This window comes from Sprattus sprattus (genome assembly GCF_963457725.1).
Source record: "Sprattus sprattus genome assembly, chromosome: 10".
Classification (NCBI taxonomy): Eukaryota; Metazoa; Chordata; class Actinopteri; order Clupeiformes; family Clupeidae; genus Sprattus; species Sprattus sprattus.
In genome coordinates, this window is record NC_137908.1 from 9,735,992 (window position 1) to 9,762,664 (window position 26,673).

At 42.2% G+C, this 26,673-nt stretch overlaps 3 protein-coding genes across 5 annotated transcripts in view; 1 reads left to right on the forward strand and 2 right to left on the reverse strand.

Moving 5' to 3' along the window:
• tmem74b (transmembrane protein 74B) lies at positions 1–747 on the reverse strand (the record flags this gene model as incomplete). The annotated part of the gene is made up of 1 exon (XM_080845872.1): positions 1–747. One exon carries the CDS (start codon positions 745–747, stop codon positions 1–3), a length of 747 nt encoding a protein of 248 aa, XP_080701998.1.
• A 3,304-nt stretch (positions 748–4,051) lies between these two features.
• Positions 4,052–7,007, forward strand: blcap (bladder cancer associated protein). Of its 2 annotated transcripts, none has more exons than XM_080845913.1 (2): positions 4,052–4,147; positions 5,466–7,007. In XM_080845913.1, exon 2 carries the CDS (start codon positions 5,597–5,599, stop codon positions 5,858–5,860), a length of 264 nt encoding a protein of 87 aa, XP_080702039.1. In that variant the 5' UTR covers positions 4,052–4,147; positions 5,466–5,596; the 3' UTR covers positions 5,861–7,007. The 2 variants fall into 2 exon arrangements, with proteins under 2 accessions (XP_080702039.1, XP_080702038.1); XM_080845912.1 differs by lacking the exon at positions 4,052–4,147 and adding an exon at positions 4,309–4,399.
• A 1,345-nt stretch (positions 7,008–8,352) lies between these two features.
• ripor3 (RIPOR family member 3) overlaps positions 8,353–26,673 on the reverse strand; it is a 28,410-nt gene continuing 10,089 nt past the window's right edge. Inside the window, exons 2-22 of one of the 2 annotated variants that reach the window (XM_080846488.1) lie at positions 25,478–25,586; positions 23,618–23,767; positions 23,284–23,362; positions 22,517–22,540; positions 21,992–22,045; positions 21,577–21,726; positions 20,621–20,684; positions 20,486–20,529; positions 20,014–20,139; positions 19,332–19,477; positions 16,987–17,116; positions 15,778–16,389; positions 15,104–15,243; positions 14,094–14,262; positions 13,721–13,850; positions 13,098–13,259; positions 12,680–12,838; positions 11,905–12,107; positions 10,135–10,218; positions 9,361–9,451; positions 8,353–9,123 (exon numbers count right to left, since the gene is read on the reverse strand). In XM_080846488.1, coding sequence (XP_080702614.1) covers positions 9,023–9,123; positions 9,361–9,451; positions 10,135–10,218; positions 11,905–12,107; positions 12,680–12,838; positions 13,098–13,259; positions 13,721–13,850; positions 14,094–14,262; positions 15,104–15,243; positions 15,778–16,389; positions 16,987–17,116; positions 19,332–19,477; positions 20,014–20,139; positions 20,486–20,529; positions 20,621–20,684; positions 21,577–21,726; positions 21,992–22,045; positions 22,517–22,540; positions 23,284–23,362; positions 23,618–23,767; positions 25,478–25,575 — 2,916 coding nt within the window. In that variant the 5' untranslated portion in view covers positions 25,576–25,586 and the 3' untranslated portion in view covers positions 8,353–9,022. Of the gene's footprint in view, positions 9,124–9,360; positions 9,536–10,134; positions 10,219–11,904; positions 12,108–12,679; positions 12,839–13,097; positions 13,260–13,720; positions 13,851–14,093; positions 14,263–15,103; positions 15,244–15,777; positions 16,390–16,986; positions 17,117–19,331; positions 19,478–20,013; positions 20,140–20,485; positions 20,530–20,620; positions 20,685–21,576; positions 21,727–21,991; positions 22,046–22,516; positions 22,541–23,283; positions 23,363–23,617; positions 23,768–25,477; positions 25,587–26,673 lie in introns of those variants that run through there. The other variant, XM_080846489.1, reaches the window with a different exon arrangement.

A 26,673-nucleotide genomic window follows, 5' to 3' on the forward strand; every position in this document is an offset into this window, starting at 1 on the left:
CTACTGTTCTTTCGTTCCAGCAGACACTTGGTTAGTGCCGTCTTCACTTGCCAGGGCAGTGTTTGAGGTGTTAGGTTCACATTCCACCAGAGTCTCCCGCCCTTCGCCTTCCAACTGCCTCATTCGAAGATTTATAGATCCATAGGTTTTCCTGGGTCTCCTAGACAAGGCAAAAGTCCTCCTGCGGTACAGTTCACCCTTAAATATTGACACCATGAGCATGATTGACAAAAGCATCCCACCTAGAGTAAGCAGCCCAAGACCTGCTATTATACACTTGTCCAGATGGGAACCAAGCTGTGCATAGTACATTTCTAGTTTTTCCATCTGACGTGCTGTCACCATGTCTGGGTTGACCTTAGCTTCTCTCGGTATGGTGTAAGCAATCACTACCAGGATAATTCCGCCGACCAGGAACACCAGAGCTGAAATGAATCCAAAGTCCACGGTATTTCCATTAAAATCCATCTCTTGGTCATCGTCAGATCTTGGAGAGAGCTCGTCCCGTTGGAGGTTTTGGGAATTTGGTTGGTCTCTGGTGTGAGATATAGACTCGTGGACGTGTTGTCTTGAGCCGGCAGGAAACTTAATCTCCGTGTCCTCATCCTGATAGGAGGCGTTCTCAACGCCACTGGTCGCTGTCCGAGGTCCTGACCGCGAGGGCTGCTGCGGCGATGAGGCCTCGTGGGTATTTCGCCTTTTACCATCCCCCAATTCACGGAGCTCCACCGCATTCAAAGACTCCATCTAGAATCAATCTGGTTGACCATGTCGTTTTAGAACCTCCCACCATTCATTTTCATATTCGTGAATACCTGTGAATAAGTAGATCATGAAGACCTCGTTTGTTAGCACGGTGAGTGAAAAGGTATTGCCACACACTGGATTTTCTTTGAATGGAGGGGGGTTTTATTACATGGGCCGACGACCACTTCCAGCAATGACTGTAGCTCAGAGTGTAGAAAATAAACAGCATTTGTTAATAGCCCACTGTAAAAAAAAAAAAAAAAAAAAAAAAAAGGTTGAATGAGAGAGGACGCTTGTCCGCTGTAATGTACCAATAGCCTACTCATAAATCACGCACTCTGTTCCTTTCCTCCAGTCGACAGCTGCGATGAAGGAATTAAACTCTGATTAACCTAAAGAATCTTTTTTGCCTCATCAGAACAAATGACTTGAAGCACTGAAGTCATGAACTGTGTTTATTTAAGATTTCGACAGAAACGCCTCTCCATCCTTCACATCCCAATTTAGCCGGCATCGTCTCTGCTATCGCTGTCAGTTCAAACAGATTAATGGAGCAGGGAGCCATAAACACCTATTTGATGTTATGTAGCCTATTTGAAAATATAGTCGCGCTCCAAGTTGTTTATACGTGTTCCGAAAGCATGGAATTACAATGCAATGCATTCTACCAGGAACCCTAAAACCCAATCAAAAACAACGCTTTCCTCACTTTTAATTTGGAAACTGTACATATTATGTGTTTTCAGGGTTTGTTAACGTGCCGCGTAATCAAACCAGAAATGACCTTGATGGCCATTACTATAACCCCACTTTATCGACTACATCGTCAATTTTGTCAAACCCGATCTTATCAAGGTTACACAGAGTGAGAGCGTTACAGCGTGTAAATAAGCGTACATCAAAAATGAGAATGGCCGTAGGCACACCTACCTGTGGTTTTCGATGTTCGAATGATACAAGAGAGTGGGGGAAGGATGCAGGGTGTTTTGAGAGAGACCTTTGCAAGAGACCTCTCAGGAGAGACACCGGCCATGCGCGGAGAAATTCTGCTCAATATGAAAGCGAGCGGCAACACTGCTCCCTCATCTCATGAATGCAATACGTGGAGACCGAATTCCTCATAGGAAAAAGCTTCCGGAGGAAGTATGGGCAAAGGGTGTCATCTGAGGAGATAAGCAAATTGCATTATCTTTGTTAGGCTATCAGGGACATCAAATGATCCAAATAGGCTTAAGGACTGATGATTTCACCTAATTAGTTTTGATAAAAGATGTACACGCGATTGTGCTTTGATTACTGCAAATCTGTTTGTATTAAAATTCACATCACACCGTGAGTTCGCATTAATGGAGACTTAAAGACACACCTGTCTGTGACCACCTGTTTAGCTAGCTGTCATTGTGTGTGTGTGTGTGTGTGTGTGTGTGTGTGTGTGTGTGTGTGTGTGCTTAATGCAAAATAATAAAACAAAATGATGTAAACTATATAACCAGTTTGTAGGTATCCTGAGTAGATCTCTGTAATGAGCACCTACCGGTTAGACACCCCATGTCTTGTAGGATGACTTCAGGGGTACTGAAATGCTGTGCTATGATTCTATTAGACTGCCAAAATTTGAAATCAACCAGCCTTACACAGCAGACAGCGAGTGCAGTGCTATAGCAGTTAAATTGCCCAGTGCTGAATGGTTGATTAAAAATAAATAAATAAACATTTTCTGTGGCATGCAGAGATAGCAGAAAGCGAGATAACTTGCAGTTAATAGTAATACAATAAACCAAATATAATATTTAACATTTTACTAATAACATTATTCCATACTCCAATATAAGTGCCACTTGAATGGTCCATAGCATCAATAAGTTGGCTGAAGTGACATATTACCACTGTGGAGACAATTTAGGTGAGCTTGTGAGTTTTTGTAAGAGGCTACCAGCCAGGAACTATTGCAGCACCAAACAGCATTAAAACTGTGTGTACATGTCTCTGTATACTTATTAGAATAGTCTTTTCGACTCAACTCTGACTCAGGTGGTTGGTATATCAACACAGGATAAATTAGGAGACAACAGAAAGATCTCAATAAAATGGGGGGATTGCCATGGAAACAGAGCCGAATCAAGCTACTCACGTGCATTATTTATATTTGCATGCAGACCAGAAGACATCCCCCGCTACATCAGCTTTGACTTTGATGGTATTTACCTGCCGAATATAAGATGTCTACATAGTACGTACATGTTAAATAAAAGGCTGTCATCATGACAATAGTAACGATTTTGTTACATAGCACTTGTCAAGTAAAATCAGCATAAAGTGCTTCATAGCCAGAGCCACTAAATAAAAGCAAGGACAAGAAACATTTAAGGGTAAAAGGGACAACAGATAATTGATTTCAGGCTACCACTGATCTTTTTGTCACATTTATTGCATTTAAGAGAAACACTATGCATCTCTGGACAATTTTATGTTCACCAAAGGGTTGAAATAAGATCAACACGCCATCTGCTGTTTAAAATCATCCTGAACCTTGCAAGACCAATGCTGACAGACTTCTCTACCTCATGATCTACATATTCTTAGTCTAGTAAACTCGTAGCCCCTCCCTGCCTCCCACCCTCCTCCTCTCAGCCCCTTGCCCACACTAACATTTTTCTAAATTATACAGAGGGCAGAGTTAGGCTCAGAGCTGGGGGTATAGTTGTTTTGTCTTCGCCGCTCAGGCGACCTGTCCAGAAGGTGGATTTGCGAAAACACAGGCTACAGCCTCTGATGCAACTGTATGTCTTCCTGGCACTGCATCTCATAACCTGTTTCTCCCATAGGGACACGATAAAGGCAACAGACAATTGCATCCAAATGGCAACATACACTTACGTGGAAATGCCAAATGGCACTGTTGTTTTTGGTTGCAGTTGGCCCATTGAATCCATCAATAAAGACAGATTGTTACGAGTAGTGATGGACACAACCGACATGTCTGAAGCATGTTCTATCATGGTATTATACCCAGGTCGCAGGTTGGGCCTATGCCTGAGCAGTTGGGGTCAATGTCAATGATAATGCCATCACTTGGGTCCAATGTTGCTATTAGCGTTTAACATAATTTTATGGGTTTGTGATTCTTAACAAAGTTGTAATCATCAGTTGACAGCGGGTTGAGCAAGCTGTTGATGTTCACGGGTTTCAGGGAAAATATAATATCTCATAGAACCAGCAGTTAACGCGAGACGAAAAAAACATGCTCTTTGCCAGCATAATTAATTCCAGCATTTGACCAGCAGGAGGCTTACTGTCTGACACCGCCCATTCCTGATTAATAGAAGTGGAACGCATGGCCAAAGCCATTGTGCCTTACAAGTTCAGCTTCAGGACGTGTGAACAACAAAGTCGTCGACAAGTAAATACCATATGACAAAATAACAACTTATGAATGAGAAAATGTTTCAGTTGTAATTACTTGTAATTAAATAAAAAAAATACGTTTAGTTGCTCGTTTAAATTCAGGCAATGCCATAAAGGGCTACAACGACGAGGTCCTCTTTATTAGCACGGCTAGGTGGGGGCAGGAGCTACGCAATCACTCAGCTGCTAGCGAAGGCAATGGAGTCCAGCTTTGTGAAAAAGCAATGGTGAACATGGAGAATGACAGGTTAGAATTCGTGGTATATTAATACACAATCGCATTAATGTTTCCATTACAAATGTTCTAGTGCGTTAAGTGATGCAATTATCTTAAAACGTCTGATAAAGGCGGGGGAAGCAATTAGCTAGTGGCAGCTATATCAGGTAGTAACAGGCTAGCTCGATTCATTGGCAAACCACCTAGCTAGCATGCTAACATTAGCAAAACAAATAGTTTGCTTTTGATATGGCAAATAGCATGCCAGTAGCAATGCCACATATAACTTCTTTAGTGGGTGATTTATGCATCTTTGTTTTGGAGATACGAGGATTTGGACCGATTCCTGCAGTATTACTAAAGTTAACTTTGGGACTTATGTTACCAATTTTGCTACATTAAGCTAGCTGTCCGACGTTTCCTATACAGTAGTTACGCAGGCTCCCTGTCTGTGCTAGCTAGCTTACTTGAGTGTTAAACTGGCTAATGTGAAGGCTTCAGTGGATTTCAGCTAGTAGGAACTTGTAGTAGCCGGTTTTGGTTTTAAATCCAGCCTCCAGGCCAACAGTAAGGTGGGAACAGCCTGTGAAACATTGCAACCATAGCAGATAGGTCATTATCTGTTATTAACCTGATGTCGGTGGACCAATATCGTTAGAAGTAACTCGTCTCCTAACAAACGTCAACGTTTCCTAGTATTATTATCAGTAGCTATCAAGACAAAAACATCAGAGGACTTGGCGTAGCAGTCCCGACATCCCTCTGTTAACAAATGCCCATAGAAACCTTCTCAGTATTGTTATTATTTCTTTCGAATAACTGCAGTTAAGTAATTAGCTAGGGGTGGCTATTTTACGTAGCAAGTGTAGCGTGAGTTGTCAGGCCCCATCTCAAACGTCACTGCAGTTTGGTGGAGTACACGTCTTTTAAATGCTTCTGCGTTATTAATACATGGCGGAATATTAATAGTCCTGAGATAATGTCTGCAAAATGTGACCAACTTAGATGATGGCAATAACAGAAATCAAATTGTCTTGAAGTAATGTTTGGCTACTGATCTAACAGTGTGCTCTCTGATATCATTACTTTCCCCCAGGCCTGACATGATAACGGAGAAGTCTTGATCCCATGTTCTGCTGTGGCGGTTGGCAATCTCATTGTGAGCATCATTCCACCTGTTACTTTGGACTAGCCATTTGAATTTGCTGCATTTACACCTCAGAGACCATGTACTGCCTACAGTGGTTGCTCCCAGTCCTGCTCATCCCAAAACCTTTGAACCCAGCATTATGGTTCAACCACTCCATGTTCATGGGCTTCTACCTGCTCAGCTTTTTGTTGGAGAGGAAGCCGTGCACCATTTGTGCCTTAGTGTTCTTGGCAGCCCTGTTCCTCATTTGCTACAGCTGTTGGGGAAACTGCTTTCTCTACCACTGCCACGATTCTCCACTGCCGGACTCTGCACATGATCCCAATATCGTTGGCACCTAGAGTGCACCAGCTCTCTTCGCTCAACAGTTACATGGACCCTGGACAATCTTATATAAGCTTGGAACTAATCTCTACCAGGAGTAAACAGTGAAGCAATGCTGGGAAATAGCACTGTCTACCCATGATGTGACATGGCATACCTTATCACTCTCCTACACATTTACCCCTTTTATTTGTACTAGTGATCTCTTTCTAGGATCAGATCTAAACTGCATGGGTTACCGGTAGGGTTCTTTTGCCCCTTCCCCCACCATTGGTACAGACGTTTTAAATTTTAAAAAGTGTTCCTGATGGTGTAAATCGAAATGAGCTACTGTGGGTAATCGCCCTTCCTCCCACCTTGTTGGATGTTTGTGATTTAGTTTGTAAGAAAGCCTTAAGAGGTGTATGGAAGTGCAGCTTGCCTATCCCCTCTCCCCCCTCCCACATCTTTTCATAACTTTAAATCAGTTTCCATTCAGTGACATCCCCCTTATCTTTGAACCTGTCCTCCTGCTTGACATGAATATGAGAAAATGTCCATCTATTATTGAGTCTGTGATTATTGATCACTGATATTATTGAGGGGTGATCTGATTGTCTTGGCTCTATGTGAAGTTGGATTTGTGTTATTGTGTTAGTGGATCATCAAGGACCTTTTTATACACGATGGGAAAAGCAGCCCAAATGGTTAAATGTTCACAATTTGGGGGAAATGCACCGCAAGAATTACCTAGCATAGGCTGAACAACAGGTGTGAGAAGCCGGTTGCTTCCTTCACCAAAGTCATTACATTGAATGGTGCATTTTTTTTGTTTTTTGTTTAATTCAATTTACTACCCTAGATTAACTGTTCAGAGAGCTTTGAGCATTTCAAATGACTCGCCCCCAGATTTAGGTTAATGAGCTTTTCTGTTGAAAGGATTTACATTTTTACTCAGTATTATCAGTATCATTCTGGACGGAGGAACCAACGGGATGAGGATTGATCGTCTGCAGGTGGCCATCCAATGACCCACAGGCAAAGCGACATGGTTGTTTTTGTTTTCCTTGTCTGCTTTTAAAGGATCTTTTTGATAATGAATCCAACAATATTTGTGAATTGTGTTGCGTGTGATTTGTCATAGCTTCAGAAAATTTGTTTGCCATTAAAAGAGATTAGAGGACATTTTTGACCTGTTGTGACATTATGTGGTGAGGTGCAGTTTGTTTTTACTCAAAAAGGTTATTTATCACTCAGTGCTGTGAAGTTGGTTACATTGTCTACTATAAAATCTTCAGCTATTTTCTTTTTTGAAAACAGCTTTTCATATACTGGATGGTAATGGAAGCTGATCATAACATGGCACTCTGAGATTCTTCTGAATGAAGAGTGCGTAACAGATTAAATGTATTATTATTATTATTTTAACATACATCTTTAGTCTACATTGATACATACATACATCAACTATTTCCATGATGCCATTACTGGTTTGGTGTGCAGTACAATTTGAGGTGAATGCTTCAAGTTAAACAAACAAACAACAAAAATATCTGATCATAACATGCATCTCTAGTGCATGTCTACTTCGAAATCAACTATGTCCATGATACCATTACTGGTTTGCTGTACAGTGCCATCTGAGTTCAATGTCTCAGGTTAAAAAATAAATAAAAAAGCCACTGGAAATACATTTCCTCCAACTTTTCCCAGAACATCTGTTTACATTAGCCACAGTTTTACTGTTTTTAGGTATTGATTATACTGTTGAAAGCAGACCTATGGATTCATGCCCCCCCCCCTTGAAATTGAAATGATTCTTCAAGTCTAATATATTATTTTTCTAAACAGCCTGTAGGTGGTCTATCCATGTTGACAAGACATGCATCCATTCAGGAAACAAACACAAAAGTGTAAACAGAAATTTGACCTTAATAGCTACTCGATTTAATAAGTGTTTTATGTTGTAGTGGTTGTTCATATCCTCAGTCCTGAATCATGAAATCTGTTGCCTGTTGTATTACAGTGTTTAAATATGTGTCAATCGACGTAGGGTTCATGATTAGATTTAGTTGGCTTGGTATTGTCACCTTTGATAAAGATTTTGTGGTGTAGCTGCGTTTTCTGCCGCATTACAACCGTTTTTTTTTTTTTAGTTTGTTTTGTTTTGTTTTTATTTGTGAGAAGTACCCTTTTTCCTCAATGTGCAGAGCCAATGGTGGCACACGCTGATTCCTTGAACCACACATTTTGAACAAGAACAATGGCGATTTTATAGCTTAAGGTCAATTTTCGAATTCTACATTTTAAGGTTTACCACACCTCACTTGTAGAGGAAGTAAACTCTTAAATGCGGGAATGAAGACTGCCCCTGAGAGTATGGAGAAGACAGTTGAATACTACGAAATATGTTTTTTCTTTCACTTAAAAGAAAGCACTGGCTACTGGTTTGTATTCAGAGATGTATGCATCCATTAAGTTCTCAAATGTAAACTGCATTTATTGTATTTAGAATATCACAGAACCATCATTTGCAAGTGATTAACTGTCAAGCAAGTGTACAGAAAGGAAAATGTGGAGCTGGTCCTGACGTAGCTTTTAATTCACCTCAATCTATAACACATGAAAAATAGTCTAAAATGTTTAAAACATTTGGCACAATGGACAGTTTTAACATCTCGTTCCGTGTTTTATGATTCTACATTGAAATTTCACCAACTTATATACATTTTCTTATGTTATTTCTTGTGTACACATGTTAATAACTGTAAAATATAAAGGCTTTATTTATAAATATTTTCCCTAAACAGTTTAATAATGTACAAAGGAGAACCTGTCGATAATACATGTGTGTAATCATAATTATAACTTTAAATACCATTCAAAACCATGAAGGAAAGCACATGCCATATACCTTAATTATAATTTATAGCCTTGGTTCAAAACCATGAAGGATGGCACATACCATAAATCTTTAATACCTGGCCAAGCACGCTTTTGTCCCAGGTGTAAGCACTTAAGTGTGAGCAGATATTTGACCCACCTACGCAGCTGGTCTGTGCAAATTTACTGGCTTCAGTTGATATGTATTTTGAGACAATGAGGTGTTTTTTGGTACATTGAATGAATGAATATTACTCAACACAGCATGTATTGAACACTTGTGTGTCCACTGGTTCAGATTAATCCACATCTGTCTTTTATAGTATTGTGATTTCTGTCTCTAAATTCTGGTAAGTGTCTTCCTGTAACTCAGAGCAAATCCTCTCCATTTGCTGAAATGCAATGTATCCTTTTTTACCTGCAGAAATGAGAGAAAATGTGAAACTTATTATCAGGTCCTTTTCAATCTTTCAATATCTCTTTCAACAGGTTAGGTTTGTAAGCTTGAAAGACTTCAATTGTAGTGAATGGTTGACCTGATTAGCATTATCAGTCTCTCATTGACCTGCAGCTCTGTCATTCAAGGGAAGACTATTGTAGTCATCACTACTTTAGAATATTGAAATTCTGGCTTTAGTAAAAGGTCAAAGGTTACCAAAAGATAGGACAGTCTCTTTGGCTGCATTCCGGAGGTCCTCGTCAGTCAAGCGCCACAGTTCAGCCACCTGTTCTGCACTCTCAGTTGCCTAGGAGACATACATCACAGTTGATAATCCCAGGTTGCTGAGGTTGTTATATTTAGCAGGGAGGTTTTGTTTCCCGTGAAACCACTGCAGTTTTAAAAAAAAAAGCTGTCATGAAAGTGGATAGAATGCTTTGTTGCTGTTGTGCCGGATCAGTTTTGGGTGTGGGGATGTTTGCATGACACTTACAGAGACTGAACAATCACATCAGTATCAAAAGGGATCAGAGTATATCGACTGGGGCACAGAGTGATACGATCAGGCATGATGCAGGGGAAATTATGCCCTCTTCTATTGTTATCCGCATAATTATCGATGTACGTATATGTGAGCGATGTGTGTGGTATTGTAGGTCCACCATACCATACATGCATACATTGCAAACATGCATAATTAAACCTGAATAAATTATCAAAGGGTTGTAATAAGCACCAAGTTTGCATTATTAACATAATACACAATTCCTGGGAAAAGGTATACTACTTGTACTACAGTGTTTTGGTCAGACCAGCCCCACCCACTCCTATTTCTCTCCTATTCTGTTGCCTTCAGCGTATGCTTGTCTCCAAAGTGAGTTACGTTCCGAGTGTGTTTTGGGATTTGAGGCTATGACCATGGCTTAGTTGAGCATGACACTCTAGCAGCTGAGGTAGTTTCAGTGATCCCTCCTATCAGCTGCTACTTACTTTGAGACACTTTAGAGCCAGGCAGGCTGCCCTTTGTACTCGTATGTCACTGTCCTTCAGGACCTCGGTGTAATAAACCACAGCCTGGAAAGAAAAAAACAACAAAAACAGTCACTGGGGTAACACAAATGCAGTTATATTCAGACATTTTTATTTAGCTTAATTTTGGGTAATTGTTTTTACTTAAAATATCTTTACTTTATAATTACCAAGTAAATGAGTTTAAAGGACTCATACATTGCTCTGACAAAGATATGTATTGACCACCAGTTGCTAAGACGGTGGGTTTGAAGTTTAAAGTAGATTAATGGTAACGGCAAGCAGAGAGACGGACATACAGTGCCCTTCACAATTTTTGGCACCCTTAGTGAATATGAGCAAAACAGGCTATGAAAAAATATGTCTTTGCTGTTTATCCTCTTGGTCTTTCACTCGAAATATTCACAAAAATCTTACCTTTTTCATTGAAGTAAAATTGTTGAAAGAAAAAAAAACTGTTGACAATAAATAAATGTTTTTCCCCAAAACATGTGTGCCACAATTATTGGCACCCCTTAATTTAATGTTAGGTGCAGCCTCCCTTTGCCAAAATAACAGCTCTGAGTCTTCTCCTATAATGCGTGATGAGGTTGGTGAACACATGGCATGGGATCTGAGACCGTTCCTACTTACAGTATCTATCAAGATCCTTCAGAATCTGAGGTCAACGTTTGTAGACTCGGCTTCAGCTCATCCCACAGATTTTCTATGGAGTTTTGGTCAGGGGACTGTGAAACCTTTATGCTGCGGTCGGTGAACCATTTTTGTGTTGATTTTGAGGTGTGCTTCGAATCATTGTCCTGCTTGAAGGTCCCAACACGGCCCATTCTAAGCTTACTTGAGGGGGTTGTTAAGTTTTCATTAAATATCTGCTGGTATTTGATTGAGTCCATGATACCATGTATCCTAACAAGATGTCCAGGGCCTTTGGAAGAAGAACAGCCCCACAACATGAAAAGATCCACCACTATACTTAACAGTGGGTATGAGGTGCTTTTCTGTATGGCTATCTTTCTGTCTTTTCTTTTTTCTGGCCCTCCAAAACAACTTGTGGTGATGTAGGTGGTATCTGATGGTAGTTTTGCAGACTTTCTGACCCCAAGACTCAACTAACCTCTGCAGTTCTCCAGCTGTGATCTTTGGAGATTATTTTGCCTGTCAAACCATCCTCCTCACGGTGCGTGGGGTCAATGTACCTCTTCCAGGCTGATTCTAAACATCTCCTGTTGCTTTAAACTTCTTAATTATTTCCATGATGGTGGAAATGGGTATTTTCAACTGTTGATAGATTTTCTTGTGGCCATTTCTTGATTTGTGCAGCTCAACAACTTTTCGTCGGAAATCGTCACTGTATTTGTATGCCAGTGGAACAGGAAGTCATGGTTGACCTCTTAAGAGTTCCTAATCAAACAGGTGAACTTAAAAATGTAAAACATGACTGGAAATATACTTCAGTTAGATTTTAATGATAAGATTTTTCTAGGTGTGCCAATAATTGTGGCAAACGTGTTTTGGGGAGAAAAAAATACGTATTTAATGTCAACAGTTTTTCTTTCAATAATTTTACTTCAATAAAAAGATTTTTTTGAATATTTTGAGAGAAAACCAAGAGGATAAACAGCAAAGACATATTTTTTCATAGCATGGTTTGCTCATATTCACTAAGGGTGCCAATAATTGTTGAGGGCACTGCATTTCAGGTCGAGATAAGCTAGAGTGAGGTATCCTTACTTTTGCTCTCAGAGACTTGAAGCCACACACTCTGCAGAGGCAGGAGGCTGCAGCCTGAGCGACCTTGTGATTGGCGTCTATCTGCAGCCCTGCCACAAGATGCAGGGTACGGCTGAGAGGCTGCAGCTCAGCAATGCGTCTCCCACGAACCTTCTTCAGAGCCCTCCTCCTCTTCGGGCCTTCCAGGGCTGACTGCAGGTACACTGGACATGAGAGATCCCTCTTGTTACTGTGGTTACGTCATTCTACTTCATCTGGTACATTCGTTACTGTGGTAACATCATTCTACTTCATCTGGTACATTTCGAGGAGTACCTCAGTGTTTGATAATTTTTATAGTGTTGCTAGCAGTTGTGTTGGAAAGGGAAGACTTGAAAATACAATGAAAATGTGAAAATGTATAAAAAAGAGAATGATACGGTACTACATTACTGCAGAAATTAAACATGGAATTTCTTTTTAACTAACGAGAATGCAGGTTTAAGTTCATGTCACCTGCAGTGATGATCTAACTACATTTTTAGCCACCTTTTCATTTATCTCTCCCAGACGTTCATTTGTATGGGGTAATTCAAGTGATATGACAATGTTAGAATTTATGTGGGAGAAAAGAAAAAGAAAAAAATTAACTAGATGTCAATTTCAAACAGCTGTGTAGAACCTTTTGGTTCTGTTTGGTTCATTGACCTATTGGTTTACGATAAACCTTCATACAACCTCTTTCAATGTATCCATTCATCATAATGCTTTTAGTGGATGGTCTTAAGTAGCCTACCTTCTTTCGAGAGGCGCGAGATATGCTCTCCAAAGTCTGCCAGGCCCCATCTATTGAGGTAAGTAAAGAACTGGAAGACAGTGACTCGGTCAGCGCTGCAGAGGATGGTGGGAACCATTCTGCAGCTGGCCTGAATCTGATGCAGCAGCTGCACAAACACTGCAGAAACAGAAATCTGCGTTAAAGCGTCACATTCCTCAGTGATAGGCGTGCAGTAATTTTTTTTCTGTTTCATGTTTATAAAAGTTTTTTTTATTCAGAGGTATTCAATGCAGTGAAATAATGTGATATAAAAAGGCTATGTTGTATGACCAAAAAATGCTGTTCTTGAAAGTGAAAGTTTTTTTTTCACATCAATTAATTAATTAATTATATTTGATTCAACAGTGTTCAAAGATATTTAACCCTAAACCCCTACCTGCGTCTGACTGGCCTGGCTGCCTGGCTTTGACTTTGTGGATGAACCTCTTCCTGAGGCTTCTCATGAAGGTGTCGGCTGAGCAGCAGAAGGGCGACTCCTGACTGAAACACTCCTCCCACAGCGCCTGCAGGCTCCTCTGTTTCAGGGTGGCAGGGAGGACTGCAAGACAAGTGTCAAAGCCACGGTGACACGATTACACGAGATTTCACAGTGCACAGGGAGAAGTGTTAGTAGTCATGAAAATTCCCTCAGTATGTGGGAATCACAGGAATAGAGATGGATGACAGGTGAGGCTATATTTTTGACACCATGACACTCATATGCTGCCACATGCTGTGCTCCAAATCCTCTGCAGTTTGTACATTCTAGTTGTTATGGATACGGACTGCAGGTACTTCACATTTTAATCAGTTTTCAGTTTCTACACTTCTGAGAAGAAGCTTTTATTTATCAAAATTTTTTATTTAAGAATTTTCAAACATAATAAAGGTCATTAATACCTAACATTATTTCACATATCTTTGCAAATATTGATGTATTATTATTGTTGTTGTGAGTATGAAATGCAGGGCTAGGGAAATATAAAGTAAAATGTCATGTTGATACATTGAACCACTTACTGTCTTGTACTGAAAAGTCATCTGTCTTCCCAAGGGACAGCTGGCCGATTTTTTCAAGTACCTCGAGTTGCCTTGATAGCTCCTCCAGAATGTCCTTGCGCACAAGGTCAGAGTCTGAACCTCTCAATGCCTGAAAGGACATATGGGTTGATATCATGGTTAAAGCAATGCAGTGCACTCCACAAGACATGTAGTTAAAATGGACCACAAAAACATTTGTTACTGAGGTGGAGACTTATACACCGAGTTCATCTACTGGCAATGAGATCTGTAAATTGAACTGTGATGTGATTTTTGAGACGAGTTAAAGACAAAATGCAGCGTGTTTTCATGGATGCTCCAGCAGTTTGGCTGTGTGAAAGAGAAGAGTCACCCTCAATAGTACTGCACAGATGCTAAGGTGTGTCTCCAGACTCTGGTCGAGACTGAAGCTGCCTGTGCTCAGTGGGACACTGTCTCTGCTCTCCGGCTCAGTCTGCAGGGGGTCCTCCTGTGACAAGAGCCCCAGGCTCTTCAGCGTATTCTCCTTAAATGAGCTAAGCCTGCAGTGACGGAGGGAGACATTTTAATTTAAGATTTAATGAGTACAAGCCAGCATCTCTGTGCTCGGTCTGCTTCTGCTTCTGTGTTGGTGCCGCATGTTTTAGGCTTTTCTAATAGGCTCCTGGTAATCTCCTTATACATTTTATGATAATGTAACCAAAGTGTTTCATCCTAGGCTGTGCACAAGTGTTCTTGACAGGACCTTGAAGTAGGTCATTTGCTTTCTCTGTCATAGACATGTTGAAATTAATTTCCACTAGAGGGGGCTGCAGCAACTCTATTGAGCTTGCTGTGAACCACTTTTCTCCTGCCCTCAGAGAATAGACATCGCCTTGGTGATGCATGCCTGAGATGAAATATTTAACATAATATAAAAAGCCCTCAGAGTGACCTACAGTACTGCTGTCCTTCAACCATATATGTGCAAATATGGGCTTAATAAAGTCAATCTGATAGACTCAGACTCCTCCCTCCCTTTGCTCACTGTCTTACTGCCATTTCTGTGACATAGTGGCATATTGACAGACAGCAATTCATTTGGATGCTCACTATATAAAGCTGTTGTACGTACAATGACAGAAACAGCAGATATGTCACAACACTGCCATCTCCTGAAAGAAATACTGCATGCTACAGGCCATACAAGTGGGTGTTTACCAGAGACTGTCACTATGTGAAGTTTGATCTACGAGAATTATCTACTAATATTTAATACCGATACTAGTAGTCATATCTATATGTGTTGTAGCTAAGAAGGAAAACTGTAGCTTCATATGAAAGCCTATTATTTAGGTGTATGTATAAAGTTGCTATGAAAGGGATTTTCGTACTGTCACCCACCCTGTGTCCTTGAGCCGAACGCTGCCCATGCAAGATATTTCGTCTGCGTTAAAGTCCGTGGACAGGAAGTCGAAGCTGCCCAGGACTTCTTCTACAGCTAGCGTTTCAGTGGAGGAGGTGTTGAACATGCTGAGGTCCCTCTGTGGAGTGACACAAAACACTTGTGAAGAGTGTGAAATAAACACCAACAAAACCTACAATTGCATTATTTTGTAATTTGTCTAAACTGACTAACAAACTCTTTAATGTTACTTAAGAATGAATTGGCTACATATAAAATACATACCTTAGCCAGTTTCACTCTGGCAGGGGGACTGCCAATGAAAACTAGCCTTTTGGCTACAATTGGGTGCATTTACATGTTAATGTTTATTAATGTACACTGTCCCTCTTCATCAAATAAACAAATCAAATCAAACCTATTTTTTTGTTGCTTACAGTTTTTGTCATGCTGTACTTTGACAGACAACAGATGGAAGTCACATGACGTCGAACCAGTTATCTCAGCCACAAAGTATGCAATACATCTGGTATATTTTACACACACAAATGTGCCTACTCTTTGTATATGACCATACACATACCAGTAAGTCAGTTCAAAGGTTTAAAAAAAAAAAAAAAAAGATCACACAATCAGGTCATCAGAGAGACACAACTAAATCACCATAACTCACTTTTAAGACATTTTTTAAGTGTTGGATCTGCTTCTCCAGTTCCCTCAGCGGTGTCTCTGTGCATGCTTCCTCCCCCAGGGCCACTTCCAAGGCAGCCAGGAGGGTACTGATTATCTGGGCCACGGCTATCCTCTGAGCAGGTCTCAACTCTGGCTGCTTCAGGGCCTGTCCCTCCACCTCCTCAAGTCCCGCAGACACCATTTGCTCCACCTGGGGGCCCACCTCTCCCAATGTGTCCTGGCTAGTGTTCAGACTGCTCTCCGTGTCTGGCTCCAGGGTCGGGGAAGCACCCCGGTTCTGCCTGAGGATGTCAGGGGTGCTGTAGCGTTGGAACAGGAGCAGGGAGTCACGGCGGGTCTCGTCGGGGCTCGGGGGGCTCGTGTCCGGACCGTTCTGCCAGTCGTCATCACTCCCTTCCTCCGGGAGACTCTTGTTGAGTTCATCATCCGTGGGGATGTGAAGGGAACTGCGCTTACTGATGTGGGTCTGACTGCCTTTCTCGTAGGCCGGCGACGTGTCGGACAGGTAGCTGAGCAGAGACACTCCTCTGGACTCCCTGGAGCCCAAGGAGAAGGAGCCCCCCTCCTGGTCTTGCATCTGCCGCACCATAGACTGTCAGCGGGCACACAAACAAACAGAGCGTGGCCTTCACAAAAAACATCCTCCAGTCATCATGTGCTCAACACACTGCATCCATACATGAGCCCCAGCCATCTGGGAGACATTCTGGATTCCAGGACAGCACTGGCCTTAATCTGAGGCAGACATTCTGGCGGAAAAATCGAAAACTTCGCGGCTCTGTGTGTGTGTGTGTGCATGTGTGTGTGTGTCTGTGAGAACAAAAGAGAAAAATGTGTGTGTGTGTGTCTGTCTGTCTGTCTGTCTGTCTGTCTGTCTGTCTGTCTGTCTGTCTGTCTGTCTGTCTGTCTGTCTGTCTGTCTGTCTGTCTGTCTGTCTGTCTGTCTGTCTGTCTGTCTGTCTGTCTGTCTGTCTGTCTGTCTGTATGTCTGTCTGTGTGTGTCTGTGTGTGTGCACATGAGTGCCAGTGATCACAAACGTGTGCATGTTCGCATGTGTGCGGGCACATGTGTGTGCTCCTGTCTGGGTGTGCCTCTTTGTGAACATGCTTGTTTAGAGTGAGCTCTGTCGGGATGTGAAAGCAAACACACAAGGCACGCATTATGGAGAACAGCTGTGAACGTAACTCACAATGAAGTACTTCTCCGTGAAGCTGGGCGTGTTTGGGGGAGTCCAGCTGTACACAGAGCCTTTCCTGCTGGGAAGAGATAGGCGGCTGGCCGAGGACACCACAGGCCTCATCTCCCCACTGTCAAACGGACTGCAGGAGAAACAGAAGAGAGAAAGGGAGAGAGAGGGAGGGCGTGTGGGAGAGAGGTAGGCCGAGCAGAGTTGTTACTGCTTGTCCACAACGTTAGAGAATTGATTTTTGTCTTTTGGGGCATACTGTAAAATCCTACCACCCAGATTGTTCAAAGCCAAACCCTGTCATTATTCAGTGTTTCCCATTTTCCCAGACATATGCAAGAGATTTGTGGACACACAATGTAAGCATAACAATGCCCAGCGCGGGCCAAACAAATGGAGGCAATGCAATGTTATGAAGTTCACAACTGGCTTTCTTTTTATTCCCCCCCCCTGTCCTCACTTCTCCCTGCTTGCAGTCAAGTCTTTCAAAACACATCTGTAAACAGCAAACATTTTTTGACATTCTACCCTGTCACAGAACAGCGCTGCAGTCTGCACTTTCACTCGTAGCTTGTGGCGTGCCTGCTGGAGATCTGTGTTACGGCGTCCCTCGGACAGCAGAGAGTGCCATTGTGCTGACAGCCGGCAAGGCACAGAGGAAATGGATCTACAACATCATTACCGGGGGGGCTGAGCAGAGACGGCAGCGCCGGGCAGCGGAGGACTGGGGCTTTAAGATGTGTTTCATTTACCAAAGCTGTAAAAGGAAACCATGGAAATGTTCTCCACCTGGAGCCTGTAAACCCACTGAAATCGGATCTGTCTTAACACAAGGGCATTTTGTGTGTGTGTGTGTGTGTGTGTGTGTGTGTGTGTGTGTGTGTGTGTGTGTGTGTGTGTGTGTGTATATGTGTGTGTGTGTGTGTGTGTGTGTGTGTGTGTGTGTGTGTGTGTGTGTGTGTGTGTGTGTGTGTGTCTGTGTGTGCCTGTGTGTGTGTGTGTGTGTGTGTGTGTGTGTGTGTGTGTGTGTGTGTGTGTGTGTGTGTGTGTGTGTGTGTGTGTGTGTGTGTGTGCATGTGAGCATGGGGGCATGTGAACATGTTTGAAGTGTGTGTGTGTTTTTGTGAGTGAGTGAGTGGGTATGTGTTTGATAAAAAAGACAGTCTTTGTCTGTGATCAGCTGTTCTCGTCCACAGCTGGATTACGTTAAAACGACAGTATCAATCTCTAAGGGTATACACATTGCTCTGAGAGCTGTGAGCTCGACCCAGGGTCCCTACTCTTTCTCAGAGATACTGGGTGAAAAACTAGCGGACACAAACACCCCCTCATGCATTCTAAAGAACTCTGACATCTCCAACAGCTGCTCAGAGCTGCGTTCCGACATTCTCAGACAATTGGTTGATTTGACACCGCTTTGTGTGTGAAATGGAGTATTGTGGGGTCTGGGTCATGGACATTCTTGTGCTTTCAATATTCGGCATTGTCAGCAGCATGAGAACAACTGAGATTAAAATACAGCATATGGAAACAAGGGTCAGTGAAACCATATGTCAGTGGTTCCTAAACTTGTCATGGCAGGCCTCACTTTGGCCTCACAATGAGGAAAATATCTTGCCCCAACGTTTTCTACATTTGAACCGTAAAACATTTTCGCCTTAATTTCATCAATCAGTTGAACTTAAAATGTTTTTGTTTAATTTGTCACCGCTCTTGTTTAAAACTAGGCACATCTGGCTGAATAAAGTACGGTTGTATGATTGGCAATGTATCGTTCTATTCTTTGGATCGGTTCATGTCAGGCACATGTCTGTTGTATTAATAATTAGGCTAGCTATCCCTTCTAACATATAGGCTAAACGATAGGCCCCGAAACATGTTGTATAAGTACAAAGTAGGTTATAATCTCATCACCAAATAGGTTAGTTACAAGCCACTATGCTGTCAGAGCACTGCCATAGTTAATTTGGTTGGTAATTAAGGTTGTTTAGAGTTCTCATTATGTTTTCTTGCCCCTCGACCCTCACCCCATCTGCTGTAACTACAATCCCCCCCCCCCCTGAGGTGGCCTCCCAACGTTTTGGAACCACTTTTATATAATCAAGGCTAAAGTAGAAAGAAACAGAAAAATATTTGTTTAAGATTGGGAATCAAGCAGGTTGTGTTAGTGAATGTCTTTCATTTACAACACCTCTCCTAAATGCTAATAGTTGTAGTCATTTTGATGAATATCATAAAGTTCCTGCTGACAGAACAACAGGCACAACACAAGCACCGGGCAGAACTGTCCGAAGTTATGTCAATGCAAACATGTTACTAGCCAGTTTTTTTGCTCATAGAATACATACTTCCATATCACCTCCAGCTGCAGCTTCATGGTGCCTAGCTCTGTAATGTCCACCACCATCAGCTGAGGCCGTGACATGAAGAAGTCTGCACTTTTGCACGTAACCATGCCAACCAAGCTGGAGCCCAAACCCTTCGCTTCTGTCACCTGTGGGACAGACAAGCATAGCAGCAGGTCATGGTAATTTGAGGGGAATGTCAGTAGAGGTTAAGTCTAACTACTCCTGTCCATGTCAATTGTAGACAGACTGCCTTGGCCCTTAAAGGTCTAGGCCGCAATTGTTGCGAAAGGTTGCTGATATTAAAGCTCAACCATTCTTGATGAAAGTTGATTTTTTTTTTAGTAATCCAAAGAATTATTCTGGCACATTCTGGCACTGTATCAGTGCTTAGTCCACCGCAAAACTGATTAAAATATCTCTTCAAATTCAAAGCCATCAGGATTGTTTTAACAGGATTTAAATGCTCTCATGAATTTGGATTATGAGGCATTAACTGAACATTTGGTTTTTCCAGCATTGCTCATTAGCATTGGGTGCCAAAGCCAGAGACTCAAAACAAAGGGCTGGAAGTTGTCTGTCATCACTGCCCCCACACAGCTGACCTTCGTGGTACATGGTGTTTGGACAGGTGTGCGCCATGTTCAGGAGTAAAGAGAATGGCCTTGCACCACTTGGCTCGCACCTTTATTTCAAAGTTCTCGTGAATGTGAGGGAAGAAAATCATCTCCTCTTCATCCCATTGCTGTCTGTCATCCGACTGGATTTTCCCCCGTATCCGCCAACGCTGACGCCCCAGCCTTATCAGCACCTACTCACAGGGAAGGACACTATGAGTAAACCTGTAAGGGCTATGCTTGCGTAATAATGCTGCACAATGGGGCCCATGGCAGGTAATACAATGAACCACCAATGATAAAAACTATTGAGAAATTCACAAAGCAATTGATCAACCCAACCCACACAGACAAAAGCAAATGTGTAGCACTGATACAATTCTGATAAACTGATAAAATAAGATTTTTTTTTTAATTTGATCTTTTTTAAGAGTTTTTATTGGAACAATAATTTATTGGACCCAAATACTCTATTCTGTTAATGAGAACCATTCAATGCAAGATCAAGATAAGGAGTAGGAGGACAGCTAAACGCCTTACCTCATACTGATCCCCTGGACAGAGCCTTGCAAAGCCTATCAGTCCTGTTGGAGGGGATTGTGGTGTTTCTTGAGTAACAAACATATTTTTTGTCTATGTAATCGCAACAGGCAATATATCTGACAGTGACATTACCTTTCATCTTGATTTGCAGTTCTCCCAGGAGAATCTCCAGGTCTCCCTCGACTACACACATGTCCTGGAAATCAAATCTCAATCAGTTGCATAATGTGACACATCTGCTTCTTTCCCTAGAGCAAACTGTTAATGATGGAGGTGAAGCGAGCTTGGGCTTTAGATTGCAATGCTAATGGAGATGTGGTGTCATCATATTTCATCACTCATCTGTGACTCTTCACGACATATACCAGCAGAGAGAGGGATTTTTAAGGACTGCTGTGACATCATGTTAGACTTGTGTTGGAATGGTGTTAATTTTGGAATGGTGTTTTTCCTTATCATTGAGGAGATCTGTAATGTGTAATGTGTAATGTGATCTTTGACATTGTTTGTACTTACAAAACAGGTCAGGCACTTGCGTGTGATGGCTTATTTTTAGAATTGTATTAATAGTTTTGTAATCAGTGTATTAATGTATTTATGCTGTCCATTAGATTAACCTATGCCCTCTGTAAACCCAGTGTTACCAAACTACACAAACCATAAATGTGTTCTGGCAAAGAGGACACATCCCAAGATGGCAATGATGCAATATAAGCTGAAATGTCTAGTCCAAGGAGGTTTCGCTTGTGGTCACATAGATTGATCTCTGAAAAGTCCTGCTCTTACTGATGTGAACCATCTGGTTCATTTAACCACTAACTACCCTCAGCAGGGTCGTGGGGAACTCCCACACATGTGTGTTGTTTAATAAACCAGTAGCACTTGTTTGACCTTTCATGGCCTGTCCGCACCATTTTTGCGCCTCTAAAAGTCTAATGGTCGTGTTTTTGTTGCAGGAAGAAGATTAATGAGTGGAAGACTTTGACCTGTAGCAGCTAATGTCTATAGATCTGCCATGGGAGCTCTGCTTAGTGTTTTAGCCAGGAAGCAGACGCGCATGCCTGACCCTGACAGGACGTGAACCGTACCTCCAGACTGATGCGGTGGCTGCGGTTGAGTTCCATCAGGCTCTCTCTGGAGGCACGGGTGGAGGGTGAGAGAGAGAAGGCCCTCTTCATGTTCATGGCACCCTTACACAAGCGCCACTGGATGCAGTAAGACTCATACAGCTCCTCAACCTGTACATCAAAAGACCCAGCATTAAAGCCACTGCTTCTCTGGTCATTTAAAAAACATGCTCCTTTTTGTAAAATGATGACAGGCTATCGTTAAATGTTATGATTTCTGAGATATTTGTCGCACATCCCTCGATTCAATACCTTCGAGTGCATGATCTGTGTCGAGTTTTTTTGATACATTACCTCTTTAAACTCCAAGTATTGGCAAAAGGGACAACAAATAGGAAGAAAATAGCCTCTGACTGGTTGTCATGGAAATGGTTACCTTGCTGATGTGGAACTCCAGTCTTCTAATATATCGCTCCAAAGCACGGATCTCCTGCCATTGTCAGAGGACAAAGTTCATTACAAGAAATCTGAAATGAATCATCTTTGTCATGCTTATCCACACTTTCAAAAACGTATGTCAAAGCAAAAACCATTCCAGAGGCACAGATAAATTGTTTGTCTTTACATGACTTTATATAGACAGAAAACACAAGTGTGAATCTTTGAACACACAGCTTTTTAAGAGCAGAAGGGTCAGGGTAAAGATGTGAACCAATCCAAACCGCATTACATTTGAGGTGAACAAAGAATTATGCGCATTTTACAGGCCAGACTATTGAGTTCCTAAAATCTTGGTTCTAAGTACATGCTTGGCGTTCACTTATATAGAATTAGAGAGAATGGATCCTTCAGTTTATTGAAAATGATTGCCCTTAATTAACCTTCTTTCTGTCTGGCAAAGGGTTTGCAATGAAAGGGTTGAGGTTTTATGAAACCAGAAGATTTAAAAACAGTGCCTTACCTTCTCTAAGTCATACAGGAAAGCCTGAAAAGACAACGACAGAGAGGATTAGACCAAACTGGAAAATGTTTATGCCATGTTCGTAAGATAATTAATCAAGTAAAAGTAAACTGTAGTCCTTGTGTGACACCCTTGTTGTGAGCTGTTCAGCACACACAAACATGGTGCACACTCTATCACTCATACCCAGTTTAGTGGCTACAGGCTACTTTTGTTACTGTGCTGACACTGAGAAGGAAAAGTAGGCTTAGATTTGTGGTTATGGTTAGAAAGGGCTAGGTGCCATTCAGATTAAAAGATTATGCTTGGCATTTGTGTGAGGTTAAGGTTTAGCTTGGATTATGTTTTGTGATGTTTGAAACGTTTTTGTTTATGTTTTTGGTTTTGTTTATTAAAGGTTATTTGACATTTCTTAAATGTATTGTAGTCATTATCGGCTATTTAATAAAGCATAATTATGCAGAGCTGGACCTTAAAATAACTGTACCGTATATTCTTCCACAACCACAGATGTGTCAAAGATACAGAGGTATGCATTTGTATGCTTTAACTAAAGTGTATTTACAATGTCTATAAAATGAAATGTTATAGCACCTCCCCAGGATAATAAAGCTTCAATCTAATTAAATAACTGACTGCCTAAATATCTTTCTAACAAATAAGCTAACCATGTGCACACATCGCTGTGAATCACTGTTGTGTTTTTTTGTAAAGTACTTGCAGCACAGAAAAAAGGGAAATTGATGGCTCTGTAAGGGCTGGCTCACCAGTCTGGAGTTCCTCTTAGTATCCCTCTGCTGGGACGACAGGAAGTCCATCTCAATCTGATGGCACTCTAGGTACTCCCTACGAGCACAGCGCAGAAACAAATTAAATTACCATGACAACTCTCAACGGTCCACACCGCTGCAGTTGAAGGACAGGCGTTGTGTGTTTTTGTAAACAGAGCCATAACTACTTTTGTCCGTAGCAGCAATAGTCTGTGTGAATGTCTCAGTGGAATACATACTTCAGGTTTGTGGAGAACTCGCCTCATTGTTTCACACCACTACAACAGCATTCAAAACCATGAAAGCTACACGTCTGAGTCATTATACTCACTTCAGCCCTTTCCGTAAGGCCTGGAAGATTTTGTCCACCTGCTCAGGCTGCTGGCCCCAGATATTGCTGTTGATACGGCTGGAGATGGGCATTCTGGGAGATTTTCCTGACAGGACTTTAGTCCTGAGTGAGCTGCGCACTGAGGAGGTCCTGCAGAGCACACACAAGGAAAGAGAAGATGAAATATACCCTACTTCTCAGTCCCAGCTCTGTGTTATTTGATTTTTTTTAGAGCAACTGTGCATTTGGTTACTGAATGTCATCTAACATACCTGTATACTACATAGTACATACTTTTTTTTTTTACCATACTAAGAATTTTTGTCAAGAGCCCAATACTAGAGACCATTAAATCATCACAATCTCACAAGTCTTTGGCACCACTGAACCTCACTAAGCTCAATGTAACAGCTATAGAAATGAGCAGACAAATGAAAAGTGGACTAGCATGATCTTGAGAGAGGAAGTATATTCAACTCTTTGGCCTTGAGAACATCGCATGACATTTGCCCCCTCCCTGTTATCACATTTGTGTTCCAGGAAGTAGATTGTTACATTCTTGGGGTTTAGATTTCCCAGTTGAAATCTTAGTCTACTAATCATGCTTTTTCTCCCTCAAAGAAGTTCATCTTTCATTTATGTAATTCATTGTTCCTAATATATAGGTAATATATAGGTATATAGGTAATTGTATTACACTAGTTTTTGCTGTCAAATCATGTGGAATCCTGACCATGACTCAAGGCGCTCTAAGTAGGATGTGGGGGTGAAGTGGCCGGGTGGAGGATTGAGCTCATGTTATGGAACGTGACTGGGTGACATTGTTTATGTGAACCCGAAGACACAGTCCAGTGGGGTAATCATTCCCACTGGGGACTCACGCTAGCAGCTGGAAGGCTTGCATAAGTGATGCTGAAAGGTCATAGCCTTCTCCTCTCTACATACAAACTCTCTTTCTCTCTCTCTCTCTCTCTCTCTCTCTCTCCCTCTTTCTGTCTCTCAGTCATTGTCTCTTTATCGTCCACTCACCCAACTCCAGAAACACACAAGCACACACACACACATTCCAGAGTAACAAAAACTCTCAAGCAGATGAATGTCGATTAAACCTCTCACTCATCACATACATACACACATACATTCCACTCGGTGCTGTATGTGTACAGTATACCTCACATTCCCCTACAGAGCTTAACTTAAGAGAGATTAATACCAAGGCATTTGCATTGTCATCCAGCAGGATCTTATATCCAAAGCAACGTGCAGCTAAGAGAAAACACATGCGATGTCAGATCTTTTGCATCCCTGACCCTGGTGCCCATTGGGGTTACTTTGCTTGGTTTGGCATTTCTTAACATAGTCAATGGCTTGCCTTTCCCATAGACCTACACTTCGCTGTCACATTGCCCGTAACGGGACTGCAAAAGATAACCAACAAATCTACAAAAGCTTTGGGATCTCAAAGAGATTCCAGGTTAATTCTGTTTTTTGGCCAGTGTCAGCATCACAAAGTCTTGATAGATTACATAAATGGCCTATTCAGCTTACTTAACAACAAAGTGAAGAAGATCTGTCTTCACACAGAAACATACACCTTTTTAGAGTATGATGTGTCTTAAATACTGTATTTTGTATACTTCCCTTCAGATGAGGATACTAAGCCATTATCGGTGCCAGTGCCTCAAAGTGTCATGGTGAGAGTGTTGGATTATGGGTATTAAGAAGCAATGCTCTTTGAGTGCACACAGGTGTTTTAATGTGAGGGGAGTGTAAGGGTCTGTTACAGGTGTTTTAATGTGAGGGGAATGTAAGGGTGTGTTACAGGTGTTTTAGTGTGAGGGGAGTGTAAGGGTGTGTTACCTGCGCCTGCCGCTCACCGAGCCGTAGCCTGTGAAGGAGCGACTCCTCTGCACCATGTCGCTCTCTGCTGGGAACTGAAACCGCAACTTCACCGACATGCCCCCTCTCCCTGGACACATGTGCGCGCACACACACACACACACACACACACACACACACACACACACACACACACACACAGACACACATATACACTTTCACAAATAGAGAAGATACTAAAACAAAATCATGAAAGATATTCCATAACATTTGCACTTCAAATACATTCCAAGCACCTCTCACAAATAAATGAAAGCAGTATCTCTTTCCCATCATGGTCCTAAACATTCCCATGTAGACAGACACAGAGATGCAGAGCGTATGTGCTTCACACTGAGCCTCACAATGCAAAAAGCCCCCCCCAACCAACCTCACCCACCTCAAAGCACAAAAGCACCCAGGGTGACAGGCCACCACATTTTCTCTGGTAAAAAATCTCCGGCTTTGTCGTCTTTCTGCTTCATGCCATATTTTCTTTCCCCTTTGTTATTTCACACCCTGCTTGGATACATTCCTTACCAGCCACATGTGTACCCAATCTCCTCTCTCGTCCTCACTGCGTAACTCTCTCTCTGTCAGAGCAGGGTCAATGCTGGAGCCCTCAAATGATTAAGTCAATGCACATTTGGACTACGCTGACACTTTCTCTGGACTCTTCCCCTTGCTTGTTTCAGCAAGCACGGAGGCAGAGCTGTGGCCTCTGTGGGCTGCCGCTGTCAACACCGCTGCGGTGGATGAGGAGAGGAGTGTGTGTGTGTGTGTGTGTGAGTGTGTGTAAGTGTGAGTGTGTGTGTGTGTGTGTGTGTGTGTGTGTGTGTGTGTGTGTGTGTGTGAGTGTGAGTGTGGGTGAATGTGTGTGTGTGTAGGGGAGTGAAGATGTCTTGATTGCGAATGCAGAAGCATCCTCTCCGGTCGTCTCTCTGCCTCTCTCTTGAGCTGTAACTCACGTCCTGCTTCCTACAGAAGGAAGAGAGAAGGCTCCTGGGGTTGCTGTGATGCGTGTGTGTGTGTGTGTGTGTGTGTGTGTGTGTTTGTGTGTGTGTGTGTGTGTGTGTGTTGGGTGGGGGGGGGGGGGGGGGTGTTCAGTAGTGGGATGATAGAGCTCTGTGCCGGTGGAGGGAGGGTGGTTTGGCGGCTGCCACACTCCCAGGGGTGGT

Bases quoted from the DNA above. Each gene is read 5' to 3' on its own strand.
- blcap (XM_080845913.1), top strand. From the start codon at position 5,597: ATGTACTGCCTACAGTGGTTGCTCCCAGTCCTGCTCATCCCAAAACCT.